General features: G+C 45.1%; 1 protein-coding gene across 1 annotated transcript in view; it reads right to left on the minus strand.

Moving 5' to 3' along the window:
- The window catches only part of LOC122565173 (cyclic AMP-responsive element-binding protein 3-like protein 3), a 64,588-nt gene that overhangs the window by 17,372 nt on the left and 33,640 nt on the right, over positions 1-13,576 (minus strand). Inside the window, exons 3-6 of the mRNA XM_043720876.1 lie at positions 10,522-10,810; positions 8,141-8,259; positions 5,897-6,010; positions 1,192-1,298 (exon numbers count right to left, since the gene is read on the minus strand). Coding sequence (XP_043576811.1) covers positions 1,192-1,298; positions 5,897-6,010; positions 8,141-8,259; positions 10,522-10,810 — 629 coding nt within the window. The remainder of the gene's footprint in view (positions 1-1,191; positions 1,299-5,896; positions 6,011-8,140; positions 8,260-10,521; positions 10,811-13,576) is intronic.

The following is a 13,576-nucleotide window of genomic DNA, read 5'->3' on the forward strand; positions in this document are numbered from 1 at the left end:
TACTCCATCTGTCACTTCTTTGCCCACTCTCCGAACCTGTCCAAATCCATCTGCTGCCTCCCCGCCTCCTCAGTACGACCTGTCCCTCTATCTATCTTTGTATTGGCTGCAAACTTAGGCAGAATGCCCTCAGCTCCTTCATCTAGATCGTTAATGTATAAAGGTGAAAAGTTGTGGCTCCCAACATTGAGCTTGTGGAACACCACTTGTCACCAGTTGCCACCCTGAGAAGGACCCTTTTTATCTGCACTCTCTGCCAGACAGCCAGGCTTCTACCCATGTTAGCATCTTGCCTCTGACATCATTGGCCCTTATCTTACTCAGTACCCTCCTGTGTGGCACCTTGTCAAAGGGATATCTGCAGATTTCTGATACTGTAGATTGGCTAAATCAAGAAACATTCTAACAATCCACAATTCAACTTTAGAGAACAGGAATATCCAATAAGTATAAAAGGTCAGTAAGAACAACATTTGAGATTTTACATGTAAGTCAAAATCAAGAATACAGTTTACTGAGCAGGAAAACATGCACAGAACTGAAACTTCTTTTCAAGGTTTAATGAAGTTGACAGCAAGGTTAAAAAAACGATTCACAATTGAACTCCCCAAATGGTTCAGGCCTTGAGAAACATAAGGCTATAAGGCAATTAGGAATAGGAACAGGAGTACGCCATTCGGCCTCTCTGCTATTCAATAGGATCATGGCTGCTCCGACATTCCTCACATCATTTTTCTGCCCTTTTCCCATGACCCTTCATTCCCTGAAAAATCAAGAACCTATCTCAGCCTCAAACATGCACAAGGACTCTGCCCCCACAGCTCCCTATGGCAAGGAGTTCTAAAGACTCACAACTCTCTCAGAGAAGAAATTTCTCCTTATCTCAGACTGTTTATGACATATTGCTGAGAGCAGATGCCAAGTGAACCTGCCCATTTATATCTCGGTAATTCCTACACCCACTTTCGAAAAATGCAACATGAGATTGATGCCATGCCCCACTGTTTCACCAATGATCAAACCAACAAATTAATATTCTAGCAAGGTACCAGGTCAAACCAAGAATCAATGTGCATCTCATACACCTAAATAAAGTTGTACAATGAGAAATCCACCCTATGGTGACAGGTGGGTTAACTGCACCCAGTTCCCAGTCCCACTGTCAAGTGTTGGAACAACATTGTCTCTCACCTGTTTTCCAAGCCATCTATGTATTCCTTTTTCTTCTTCCGGCTCTCTTGTGCCGACTGTTTATTCCGGATCTTTCTCCTAATCTTCTTTAAAATCCGCTCTTCTTGCTGAGAAAGGGAAAGAATACAACTCATCCAATCTGCTCACACTCTGATTCAATTGTTACCGACAAACTGAAATGGGATGGGAGAGAGAAAGGGACAGACAGCTGGACAGTGAAAAAGAGAGGGAATGTGTGACAGGTAGAAATAGAAAGAAAGAATTTGGGGCTGAGAGACAGGGGACTAGATTGTCATGTAGTCAGGGACAACAGCACAAGAATGGGAGTAGGTAATTCAGCCGTGTTTTTCCATTCAATATGAACATGGCTGATTCATCTTGGCCACAATTCCACTTTCCTGCCCACTCCCTCTAACACTTCAACCCATTACTCATTAAAAAATCTATCTCCTTCTCAAATGTATTCAGTGTCCTGGTCCCATCGTACTCTGTGGTAGTGAATTCTACAGAGTCACAATGTTTTGAGAGATGTAATTCCTCCTCATCTCCATTTTAAATCTGCTATCCTTTATCCTAAAGCTATGACCTCTCTGTGGTAACCCTCAAAGGGTCCATGGGAAATCACTAATCGGTCTCCTTATGGAATTTGTTGAGTATGAGTTGCCTTGGTAACAGGCAATGACTTTTAGATTAGATTCCCTACAGTGTGGAAACAGGCCCTTTGGCCCAACAAGTCCACACCAACCCTCCGAAGAGACACCCCGCCCCACTATATTTACCCCTGACTAATCCATCTAACATTACGGGCAATTTAGTTCGGCCAATTCACCCTAACCTGCACATCTTTGGACTGTGGGAGGAAACTGGAGCACCCGGAGGAAATCCATGCAGACATGGGGAGAATGTGCAAACTCCACATTCTTGAGGAAGGAATTGAACCCAGATCCCTGGCGCTGTGAGGCAGCAGTGCTAACCACTGAGCCACCAGGAACACATCACCTGAATCACTTTAAGCAGAACCATCCCACCTCTAAGCCAGGAAGCCTGAGTTCAAGTCCCACTGTTTCCAGAGGTGGGTAATAACATCTCTGAACAGGTTGATTAGAAAATAAATAAAGCAGAACCAGCCTATATCTGTGCTAGGAGGCCAGGGTTCAAGTCCCACCTGCCCCAGACATATGCCATAACGTGTCTGAACAGGTTGATTTGAAAAAACAAACAGAAACAAAATAAAGCAGACCCAGGGATGGGTCTACACAACTGTTTGTCCCAAGCTGGGACAAGTCGAAGTAAGTCACACGTAGGTGGCTCTGTTTTGGGGTTGAACAATAAATTATGTTCTTTTCCAGTCAGCTTCCTGAGTTATTACAGCTCTCATTCTAGATTGCCTCAAAGGATCTTTAAGGATGTGGGATGCTTTAGGCTGTGAGTCCATGCCTTCCACTCCTGATCTGGTCAGCTCCAATGGAAGAATAGGCATGTCCCAACCCCATTACAATCAGAAAATCCCTACATGTGGAAGCAGGCCATTCGACCCAACAAGACCCAACAACCCTGTGGGAAGCTAAAGAAGTGATTGCTGGGCCTCTTGCTTAGATATTTGTATCATCGATAATCACAGGTGAGGTGCCAGAAGACTGGAGGTTGGCTAACGTGGTGCCACTGTTTAAGAAGGGTGGTAAGGACAAGCCAGGGAACTATAGACCAGTGGGCCTGGTGGTGGGCAAGCCATTGGAGGGAGTCCTGAGGGACAGGATGTACATGTATTTGGAAAGGCAAGGACTGATTAGGGATATTCAATATGGCTTTGTGTGTGGGAAATCAAGCCTCACAAACCTGATTGAGTCTTTTGAGGAAGTAACAAAGAGGATTGATGAGGGTAGAGCAGTAGATGTGATCTATATGCACTTCAGTAAGGCCTTCGACAAGGTTCCCCATGGGAGACTGATTAGCAAGGTTAGATCTCATGGAATACAGGGAGAACTAGCCATTTGGATACAGAACTGGCTCAAAGGTAGAAGACACCTTTAATGCCCCCTCCATTCCATGCAATGGCACTTCAAAGCTCATTTACCCACAGCATAGAACCAATGAACCATTAAATGACAATAGGATGTGTTTAAAAAGCTTTAAGAGTGGTGGAGGGTTGTTTTTCAGACTGGAGGCCTGTGACCAGTGGAGTGCCACAAGGATCGGTGCTGGGTCCTCTACTTTGTGTCATTTACATAAATTAGTTGGATGTGAGCACAAGAGGTACAGTTAGTAAGTTTGCAGATGACACCAAAATTGGAGGTGTAGTCGACAGCGAAGAGGGTTACCTCAGATTACAACAGGATCTGGACCAGATGAGCCAATGGGCTGAGAAGTGGAAGATGGAGTTTAATTCAGATAAATGTGAGGTGCTGCATTTTGGGAAAGAAAATCTTAGGATTTACACACTTAATGGTAAGGTCCTAGGGAGTGTTGCTAAACAAAGAGACCTTGGAGTGCAGGTTCATAGCTCCATGAAAGTGGAGTCGCACGTAGATAGGATAGTGAAGAAGGCATTTGGTATGCTTTCCTTTATTGTAAATCTTTTCTGAACCCTTTCAAGTTTCACAACATCTTTCTGATAGGAAGGAGACCAGAATTGCACGCAATATTCCAACTGTGGCCTAACCAATGTCCTGTCCAGCTGCAACATGACCTCCCAACTCCTGTACTCAATACTCTGACCAATAAAGCAAAGCATACCAAACGCCTTCTTCACTATCCTATCTACCTGTGACTCCACTTTCAAGCAGCTATGAACCTGCACTCCAAGGTCTCTTTGTTTAGCATCACTCCCTAGGATCTTACCATTAAGTGTATAAGTCCTGCTAAGACTTGCTGTCCCAAAATGCAGTACCTCGCATTTATCTGAATTAAATTCCATCTACCACTTCTCAGCCCACTGGCCATCTGGTCCAGATCCTGTAGTAATCTGAGGTAACCCTCTTCGCTGTCCACTACACTTCCAATTTTGGTGTCATCTGCAAACTTACTAACTGTATCTCTTATGCTCGCATCCAAATCATTTATGTAAATGACACAAAGTAGAGGACCCAGCACCAATCCTTGTGGCACTCCACTGGTCACAGGCCTCCAGTCTGAAAAACAACCCTCCACCACCACCCTCTGTCTTCTACCTTTGAGCCAGTTCTGTATCCAAATGGCTAGTTCTCCCTGTATTCCATGAGATCTAACCTTGCTAATCAGTCTCCCATGGGGAACCTTGTTGAACGCCTTACTGATATCCATATAGATCACATCTACTGCTCTGCTCTCATCAATCTTCTTTGTTACTTCTTCAAAAAACTCAATCAAGTTTGTGAGACATGATTTTCCCATGCACAAAGCCATGTTGACTATCCCTAATCAGTCCTTGCCTTTCCAAAATACATGTACATCCTGTCCCTCAGGATTCCCTCCAACAACTTGCCCACCACTGAGGTCAGGCTCACCGGTCTATGGTTCCCTGGCTGGCCTTTACCACCCTTCTTAAACAGTGGTACCACGTTTGCCAACCTCCAGTCTTCTGGCACCTCACCTGTGATTATCAATGATACAAATATCTCAGTGAGAGGCCCAGCAATCACTTCTCTAGCTTCCCACAGAGTTCTTGGGTACACCCGATCAGGTCCTGGGGATTTATCCACCTTTAGCCACTTCAAGACATCCAGCACTTTCTCCACTGTAATCTGGACATTTTGCAAGATGTCACCATCTATTTCCCTACAGTCTATATCTTCCATATCCTTTTCCACAGTAAATACTGATGCAAAATATTCATTTAGTATCTCCCCCATTTTCTGTGGCTCCACACAAAGGCTGCCTTGCTGATCTTTGAGGGGCCCTATTCTCTCCCTAGTTACCCTTTTGTCCTTAATATATTTATAAAAACCCTTTGGATTAAACAATCCACCTAACCTGCACATCTTTGAACAGTGGGAGGAAACCGAAGCACCCGGAGGAAAATCACACAGACACAGGGAGAATGTGCAAACTCCACACAGACAGTTGCCCGAGGCTGGAATCAAACCTGGGTCCCTGGTGCTGTGAGGCAACTGTGCTAACCACTGAGCCACCGTGCCATCCCACCTCATTCATGGAGTGGGGTAGCTTTTAAATGCTTCACAGCACTTCCAGAGAACAATGTAAAAGGTCTCACCCATGTCCACTCACACCAAGCAAAACCCTGCCACCACCTTTAATGCCCCCTCCATTCCATGCTATGGCACTTCAAAGCTCATTTACCCACAGCATAGAACCAATGAACCATTAAATGACAATAGGATGTGTTTAAAAAGCTTTAAGAGTAATTAATTCATAACATTGCACTTTTTTTGAAAATATCTCGTTGGTGTACCCAGATTTGATTAGTACACTCCAGATGGGTTCTATCCAGAGCCCTGCACAACTGTGAAATAATTTCGACACAGCGTATTCCAGATCCCTTGAGGTCTAGTTTCCAGAGTGCAAGTTGCACTCGCTCCCTCGTTCACTCTGCCTCCACTTGGTACTGACTGTCTCCAGTTACCATCAGATTACTGCAGTTATTACTAGCTGTTCTAGTTAATGCACTGGGTGGCGTTGGTGTACCTAAGTTACTACCACCCCCTGCCTAGTTAGCACCAGCCGGACTGGTTAGAACCACGGAAGCAACAACAAGTCGATGTCCGTGTACTTTTGTGAGTGGCAGCTGCGACGGAAGGGTGATCCCTTCTTTCACCAATAACTTCTTCTCATCTTCGTTGAGCACCAGCTCCCGTGCTTGATGTGGCTGCAACTGTGGCTTGTGCTGGGATTGGAGAGAAAAGAAGGAAGTGAGAAGCATGCACAATGAAGAGATAACAGCCTGGAGTTACTATAGCTACATTCAAAAAGACAGATTTGCATTTATATAGCACTCTGCATAACCCCAGACAGCTTTAAGCCCAGTGCAGATGCTTCTGCTGTTTGCTCATTGTTATAATGTAAGAACAGCAGCAACCAACCTCCCACAACACAACAAATCTCCCACAAATAATAATATGATAATCACCAGATCATCTGATTTCATTGAGGATAAATAATGACCCAGAACACATTGAATGGGATCTTTAACATTGCCTGAGAGGGCTCAGTCTTATCTGAAAGATGGCACCTACACATGTACGTACCAAAGCATGAATTAAGAGCAGGAGTGGGCCATTCAGTCCCTCAAGCCGACATGGATAAGGCTGAAGATAAAAGGAATTGATCAGAAGCTTTACAACGTCCTGTTATGTGAGTGAAATTGCACTGAGTCATTCGGGTCTGCCAAGAGCTAAGATTGCAGGAAATCAATATCTGCTGTCTCTACCGAGTAAGGATGAAACATTTGGGATTCCTCACGTGCACAGATAATTCCAAAAACGTCACAGAGACTTTTGTGTAAAGCAGTCAGAAAATCCTCGATTTTCAAGAGAACCTCAAAGAATAACTCTGCAGGAGGTAACCTACGACAGGAGGCAAGGTCAGCTGCCAACTCTCCTGGGTAATAATGTTGGGGTTAGTTATAGAACCTAGGGTAGTGAAAGGCAGTGATTGAGATAGGTCTAGTAGTTATTTGTTTAATAAATTAATTGAGTTTTATAGAGCTCGAAGTGCCTTCAGGGATGAGCAACAAGCCTGCATCATTCAATCAGTCAACACTGACCTGACCTGATTACTCCACATTCCCGTCCACCCTACTGATACCCTTTCCAACTCACTTGCTAATCAAATATCGATCTACTTCTGCCTTAATAATAATCAAAGACTCTGTTCCAATAGAGAGCCTGATCAACCTTTTATCAACCAATTCCAACATCCTTCCCCAATGAGACCAATACTATGCACAGTACTCCTGATGTGGTCTCACAAGTGCCCTGTGTAACTGAAGCTTGATATATAGTCATAGAGATGTACAGTATGGAAAAAGACCCTTTGGTCCAACTCACCCATGCCAACCAGATATTCTACATGAACCTAACCCCATTTGCCAGCACGTGGCCCATATCCCTCTAAACCCTTCCAATTCATGGAGCCATCCAGATGCCTTTTAAATGTTGCAATTATACCAGCCTCCACCACTTCCTCTGGCAGCTCATTCTATACATGCAACATCCTCTGCATGAAAAAGTTACCCCTTAGGTCCCTTTTAAATCCTTCCCCTCTCACCTTAAACCTATGCCGTCTAGTTTTGGACTTCCCTTACCTGGGGAAAAGACCTTGGCTATTCACCTACTCCATGTCCCTCATGATCTTATAAACCTCTATAAGGTCACCCTTCAGCCTCCAACTCTCCAGGGAAAATAGCCCCAGACTAGTCAGCCTCTCCCGATAGCTCAAACCCTTCAACCATGGCAACATCCTTGTAAATCTTTTCTGCATCTTTCAAGGTTCACAACATCTTTCCTGTTCCAGGAAGACCAGAATTGAACATAAATATTTATATCTTTATCTAGCATACAATATTTCAAGCTTGAGTTTCTCTCCCTATATCATAATCTCACCTTGAATTGGACGTTTACTAACAGTCCTAAAGTAATGAGTATTATTTCAGTGTCTCAGTTAAGTGTCCAGATAGATTCAAAATGAACATGCCTGCAGTAAAGACTGTGAATTAGCATGGACTGTTATGACAATAGGTTACAGCCCAGATAGTGGCTGTTCAACCCATCATGTTTGTACTGGCTCTTTCCTAGATCATTGCCAAACGAATCCCACTGCCCACTGCCTTCTCAAAGCCAATCTCACTGACTACTTCCGTCTGTTAAGTTGTTTCAACCTACAATGTTGTAAATATGATTAAATCCTTACTCAACTCCACTTTAAATCTAAATGAACAAAAGTCAATTGCAAGAAATTAAATGATCCCAAGGTTAGAGGAATTCATTCAGAGTAATGTACCCATGTAGCGCCTCACCGTTTCGTTGGTGTTCGAAAGCAGCAGGTCTTTGACCGTCAGGGAGAGGAAGTTGTCTGCAGTAGGTTGTGAAGGAATGTTCCGTCCCTCTTCCTGAAACGGTTCCGAGTTCCAGTCATCTGGGAAATGAAACGCAGAAAAGAATACGTTCACATTCCTCGCAGAACTTCGAACAGTCTGACTCAATCTGTATAAATTATTAATATATAACAACAAATTGCCTTTCTATAGAACCTTTAACATGGCAAAAACATCTCAAGACACTGCATTGGAACATTACAGAACAAAATTAACACCGTGTCTCAGATACATTCGGACAGGTGACTGACCTCTTGCTCATAAAATAAGCGTCAAGGAGGATCTTAAGGTGGCCCAGTGTTTAGCAGTACCGCCTCACAGCGTCAGAGACTCAGGTTTGATTCCACCCTCGGGGACTGTCTATGTCAAGTTTGCACATCCTCCCACAGTCCTACTACAGCTTCTTTCTGACTGTAGGGATGCTGTGATTCAAGTGGAAAGGGAGGTGTAGAGGGTCAGAATTCCAGGGATAACTGCAATTGATGCTCCAGAGGGAACGGGGAATGTGCAAGACAGAGACCTCAGGATAAAGTTGGAGGAGTTTAAAGGGATAGGGAGGAGTGAGGTGGCATGTGAACAATTTCAGTCACTGCCTATCAGGATGGTGGGAGAGTTGCACTTGGTGCAAATCAGTATAAAAGCCACAGTTTTACTTCTGGTGGGAGATGGGAGGCCAGGCCAGACACCATTACATTGGTCAAGATGTTGAATGCAAAACCAGAAAACGATGGTATTTTCTGCTGTGAAAGAGTAATCAGTTCTAAATACAAATGCAAAGAACCTGGTATGTTCTCTTTTATTCCCTACACTTTCTTTCCCAGGTCACCAAATCATCTCCAATCCAAGGGGAAGTATTTAGTGTGTATGTCTACTGCCACCTAATGGTCTTCTCAAGCAAGGTTAAATGACAGGATACTGGATAAATTTTACTCATTTAATATTTCAAATGCTATGAACGCTGCCCCACACCGTAGAGTCATAGTCAGGCAGCACAGAAACAGAGCCTTTGGTCCAACTCGTCCATGCCAACCAAGTTTCCCAAACTAAGCCAGTCCTATTTGCCTGCATTTGGCCCATTTCCCTCTAAACCTGTCCAAATGTCTTTTCAATGTTGTAATTGTACATGCACCTACCACTTCCTCGGGCAGTTCACTCCATGTCCAAACCACCCTCTGTGAAAGAGTTGCCCTCATGTCCCTGTTTAAATCTTTCTCCTCTCACCTTAAAAAATATGCCCTCTAGTTTTGAACTCTCCTGGTCTAAGGAAAATGCCTTTGCTATTCGCTTTATCTATGTGTCTCATGATTTTATAACCCTCTGTAAAGGTCACCCCTCAACCGCCTACACTCCAGTGAATAAGGTCGCAATCTACCCAGTCTCTCCTTATAACTCAATCCCTCCAATCCCATCAACATCCTGGTAAATCGTTTCTGAACCCTGTCCAATTAATAATATCCTTTCTATAGCAGGGTGACCAGACTGTACACAGTACTCCAAAAGGGGCCTCACCAACATCCTGTACAATCACAACATGTCATCCCAATCCCTATACTCAGAGGTCTGAGCATCAAAGTCAAATGTGCTAAACGCCTTCTTAACCACATTATCTACCTGTGACACAACTCCCAATAGTCAGCGGGAGATTGAGAAGCAAATGTATAAGGAGATCGCTGATAGTTGTAAGAATAATAGAGTTGTAATTGTAGGGGGATTTTAATTTTCCTAACATCGTCTGGGACTGCCATAGTGTTCAGGGCTTGGATGCCTGAATTTCTCTAGTCATCCAACAATCCCTACATTTACCAGCCTTGACCTTCACCCTAACAGGGACAGTCTGTCCCTGGACTCTTGTCTCACTTTTGAAGGATTTTGGGAGGAAACCCTTGCAGAGACGGGGTGGATGTGCAAACTTGACACAGTCACCCGAGGTTGGAATTGGACCCAAGCCCCTGGACGTTGTGAAGTAGCAGTGCTGGCCACTGAGGCACTTCGCCACCCTTGAAGGGGGAGGAGAAATAATAAAGGAGAGGGAATGGCTTGAAATGAGTTTTGAAGTCGCACAGAATGAGTTCCACGTGATCACTTCCATGTTTGAAACCAGGGGAAATACAAGGATCAGCACATTGCATTCCGACAGTGATTGCCGGGGATTAGAAAACTAGTTTGAAAAGTTATGGAGAATATGAGCTGAGGGAATTCCTCTTCAAACCCCATCCATTCCCTCTAAATATCACCTCCTCCTCACCTCCAACAGCCCTCTCCACCACCGCCAACCCGGCAGGGGTCAAAGTTCACCCTCTTACCAAAGCCAAGGGAAATCTCTGCCCCTTGGATGCCCAGCTCTGGGACTCTCAGGCCAGTAGCCCAGCAGCTGGGTTCTAGCCTGGGCTGAAATGGTGGCTCATTGTGCACAGCTTCCATGTTCTGGGGGCTGCTGGACATGACGCAGTGCTGGGGACTGTCCAGTTGGTCTGAGAGGTGGTCTTCCGATATCCCGCTGTCACTGCCGGCTGAGGACCAGAGCGGGGAGGCAGGAACCGCATCGGCCAGGATTGAAGACAGAAACTCCTCGTTGCTGCTGCCGCTGTGGATCTGAGGGGCAATGAAGGAACACTGAGTTAGTGACAGCCGAAGAGAATCCCACTAATATTGTCTCCACTGAAACAAGAGAGGGTGGTGAGAGGTGACAGAGCTCTGTGGGTGTGTGAGAGTGACCCAGGACTCTAACGCCCAGCTGGTGAGTCAGTCAGGGCTACAATACCCAGCACAGGGTGGTTCAGGGTCATAATGGTCACCGTGTAGCTCAGTTAGGAATACAGTGGAGGGGATGGATTGGGCAACATTGCCCGGTGTGATATTGAGTTGGGGTAAAAATAAGATGTACATGGGAAATCTCTAGGAAACAATGGGATCAAGATTATGATGCTATGCGTGGAGAATACACTGGATTACGATTGGGTCTGGATTACAATTATCTGTTGGATCAGGGTTACGATGCTCTGTGTGGAAATAACGCTATGATACAATTCGATCAGGGTGACGATGCGCTGTGTGGGACTAACTCTGTGATACAATTGGGTCGGGGTTACGATGCTCTGTGTGGGAATAACGCTGTGATACAATTGGGTCGGGGTTACGATGCTCTGTGTGGGAATAACGCTGTGATACAATGGGATAGGGTTACGATGCTCTGTGTGGGAATAACGCTGTGATACAATTGGATCAGGGTAACGAGGCACTATGTGGGAATAACGCTGTGATACAATTGGGTTGGGGTTACGATACTCTGTGTGGGAATAACACTGTGATACAATTGGGTCGGGGATACGATGCTCTGTGTGGGAATAACGCCGTGATACAATTGGATCAGGATTACGATGCTATGTGTGGGAATAACGCTGTGATACAATTGGATCAGGGTTACGATGCTCTGTGTGGGACTAACTCTGATACAATTGGATCAGGGTTACGATACTCTGTGTGGGACTAACGCTGTCAGACAATTGGATCAGTGTTACGATGCTCTGTGTGGGAATAACGCTGTGATACAATTGGATCAGGATTACGATGCTCTGTGTGGGACTAACTCTGTGAGGGACTAACTCTGTGACACAATTGGATCAGGGTTACGATGCTCCGTGTGGGTAGAACTCTATGATACAACTGGATCAGGGTTACGATGCTCCGTGTGGGAATAACGCTGTGATACAATTGGATCGGGGTTACGACGCTCTGTCTGGGAATAACGCTGTGATACAATTGGATCAGGGTTACGATACGCTGTGTCGGAATAACACTGTGGTACAATTGGATCAGGGTTACTAGGCACTATGTGGGAAAACACTGTGATACAATTGGATCAGGGTTACGACGATCTGTGTGGGAATAACACTGTAATTGGATCAGGGTTACGATGCTCTGTGTGGGACTAAAGCTGTGATACAATTGGATCAAGGTTACGACGGTCTGTGTGGGAATAACGCTGTGATACAATTGGGTCGGGGTTACGATGCTCTGTGTGGGAATAACGGTGTGATACAATTGGTTCAGGGTTACGATACTCTGTGTGGGAATAACGCTGTGATACAATTGGATCAGGGTTCCGACGCTCTGTGTGGGAATAACGCTGTGATACAAATGGATCAGGATTACGATGCTCTGTCTGGGACTAACTCTGTGATACAATTGGATCAGGGTTATGATGCTCTGTGTGGGAATAACACTGTGATACAATTGGGTTGGGGTTACGATGCTCTGTGTGGGAATAAGGCTGTGTTATAATTGAATCAGAGTTACAATGCGCAGTGTGGGAATAACACGGTAATATACTTGGATCAGGGTTACGATACGCTGTGTGGGAATAACATTGTGCTACAATTGGATCAGAGTTAGGTTGCGCTGTGTGGGAATAACGCTGTGATTCAATTGGATCAGGGTTACGATGCGCTGTGTGGGAATAACGCTGTGATTCAATTGGATGAGGGTTACGATGCGCGGTGTAGGAAGAACGCTGTGATACAATTGGATCGGGGTTACGATGCTCCGTGTGGGTAGAACTCTATGATACAACTGGATCAGGGATACGATGCTCCGTGTGGGAATAACGCTGTATACAATTGGATCGGGGTTACGACGCTCTGTGTGGGAATAACACTGTGATACAATTGGTTGAGGGGTACGATGCTCCGTGTGGGAATAACGCTGTGATACAATTGGATCTGGGTTACGATGCTCTGTGTGGGAATAACGCTGTGATACAATTGGATCGCGGTTACGATGCTCTGTGTGGGAATAACGCTGTGATACAATTGGATCGGGGTTACGACGCTCTGTGTGGGAATAACACTGTGTTACAATTGGTTCAGGGGTACGATGCTCCGAGTGGGAATAACGCTGTGATACAATTGGATCAGGGTTACGATGCAATATGTGGGAAAAACACTGTGATACAATTGGATCAGGGTTACGATGCACGATGTAGGAAAAACACTGTGATACAATTGGATCAGGGTTACGACGCTCTGTGTGGGAATAACTCTGTAATTGGTTCAGAGTTACGATGCTCTGTGTGGGACCAACGCTGGGATACAATTGGATCAGGGTTACGATGCGCTGTGTGGGAATAACGCTGTGATTCAATTGGATCAGGGTTACGATGTGCGGTGTGGGAAGAACGCTGTGATACAATTGGATCGGGGTTACGATGCTCCGTGTGGGTAGAACTCTATGATACAACTGGATCAGGGATACGATGCGCTGTGTGGGAATAACGCTGTATACAATTGGATCGGGGTTACGACGCACTGTGTGGGAATAACACTGTGATACAATTGGTTCAGGGGTACGATGCTCCGTGTG

This window comes from Chiloscyllium plagiosum, chromosome 31, assembly GCF_004010195.1.
Source record: "Chiloscyllium plagiosum isolate BGI_BamShark_2017 chromosome 31, ASM401019v2, whole genome shotgun sequence".
Lineage (NCBI taxonomy): Eukaryota > Metazoa > Chordata > Chondrichthyes > Orectolobiformes > Hemiscylliidae > Chiloscyllium > Chiloscyllium plagiosum.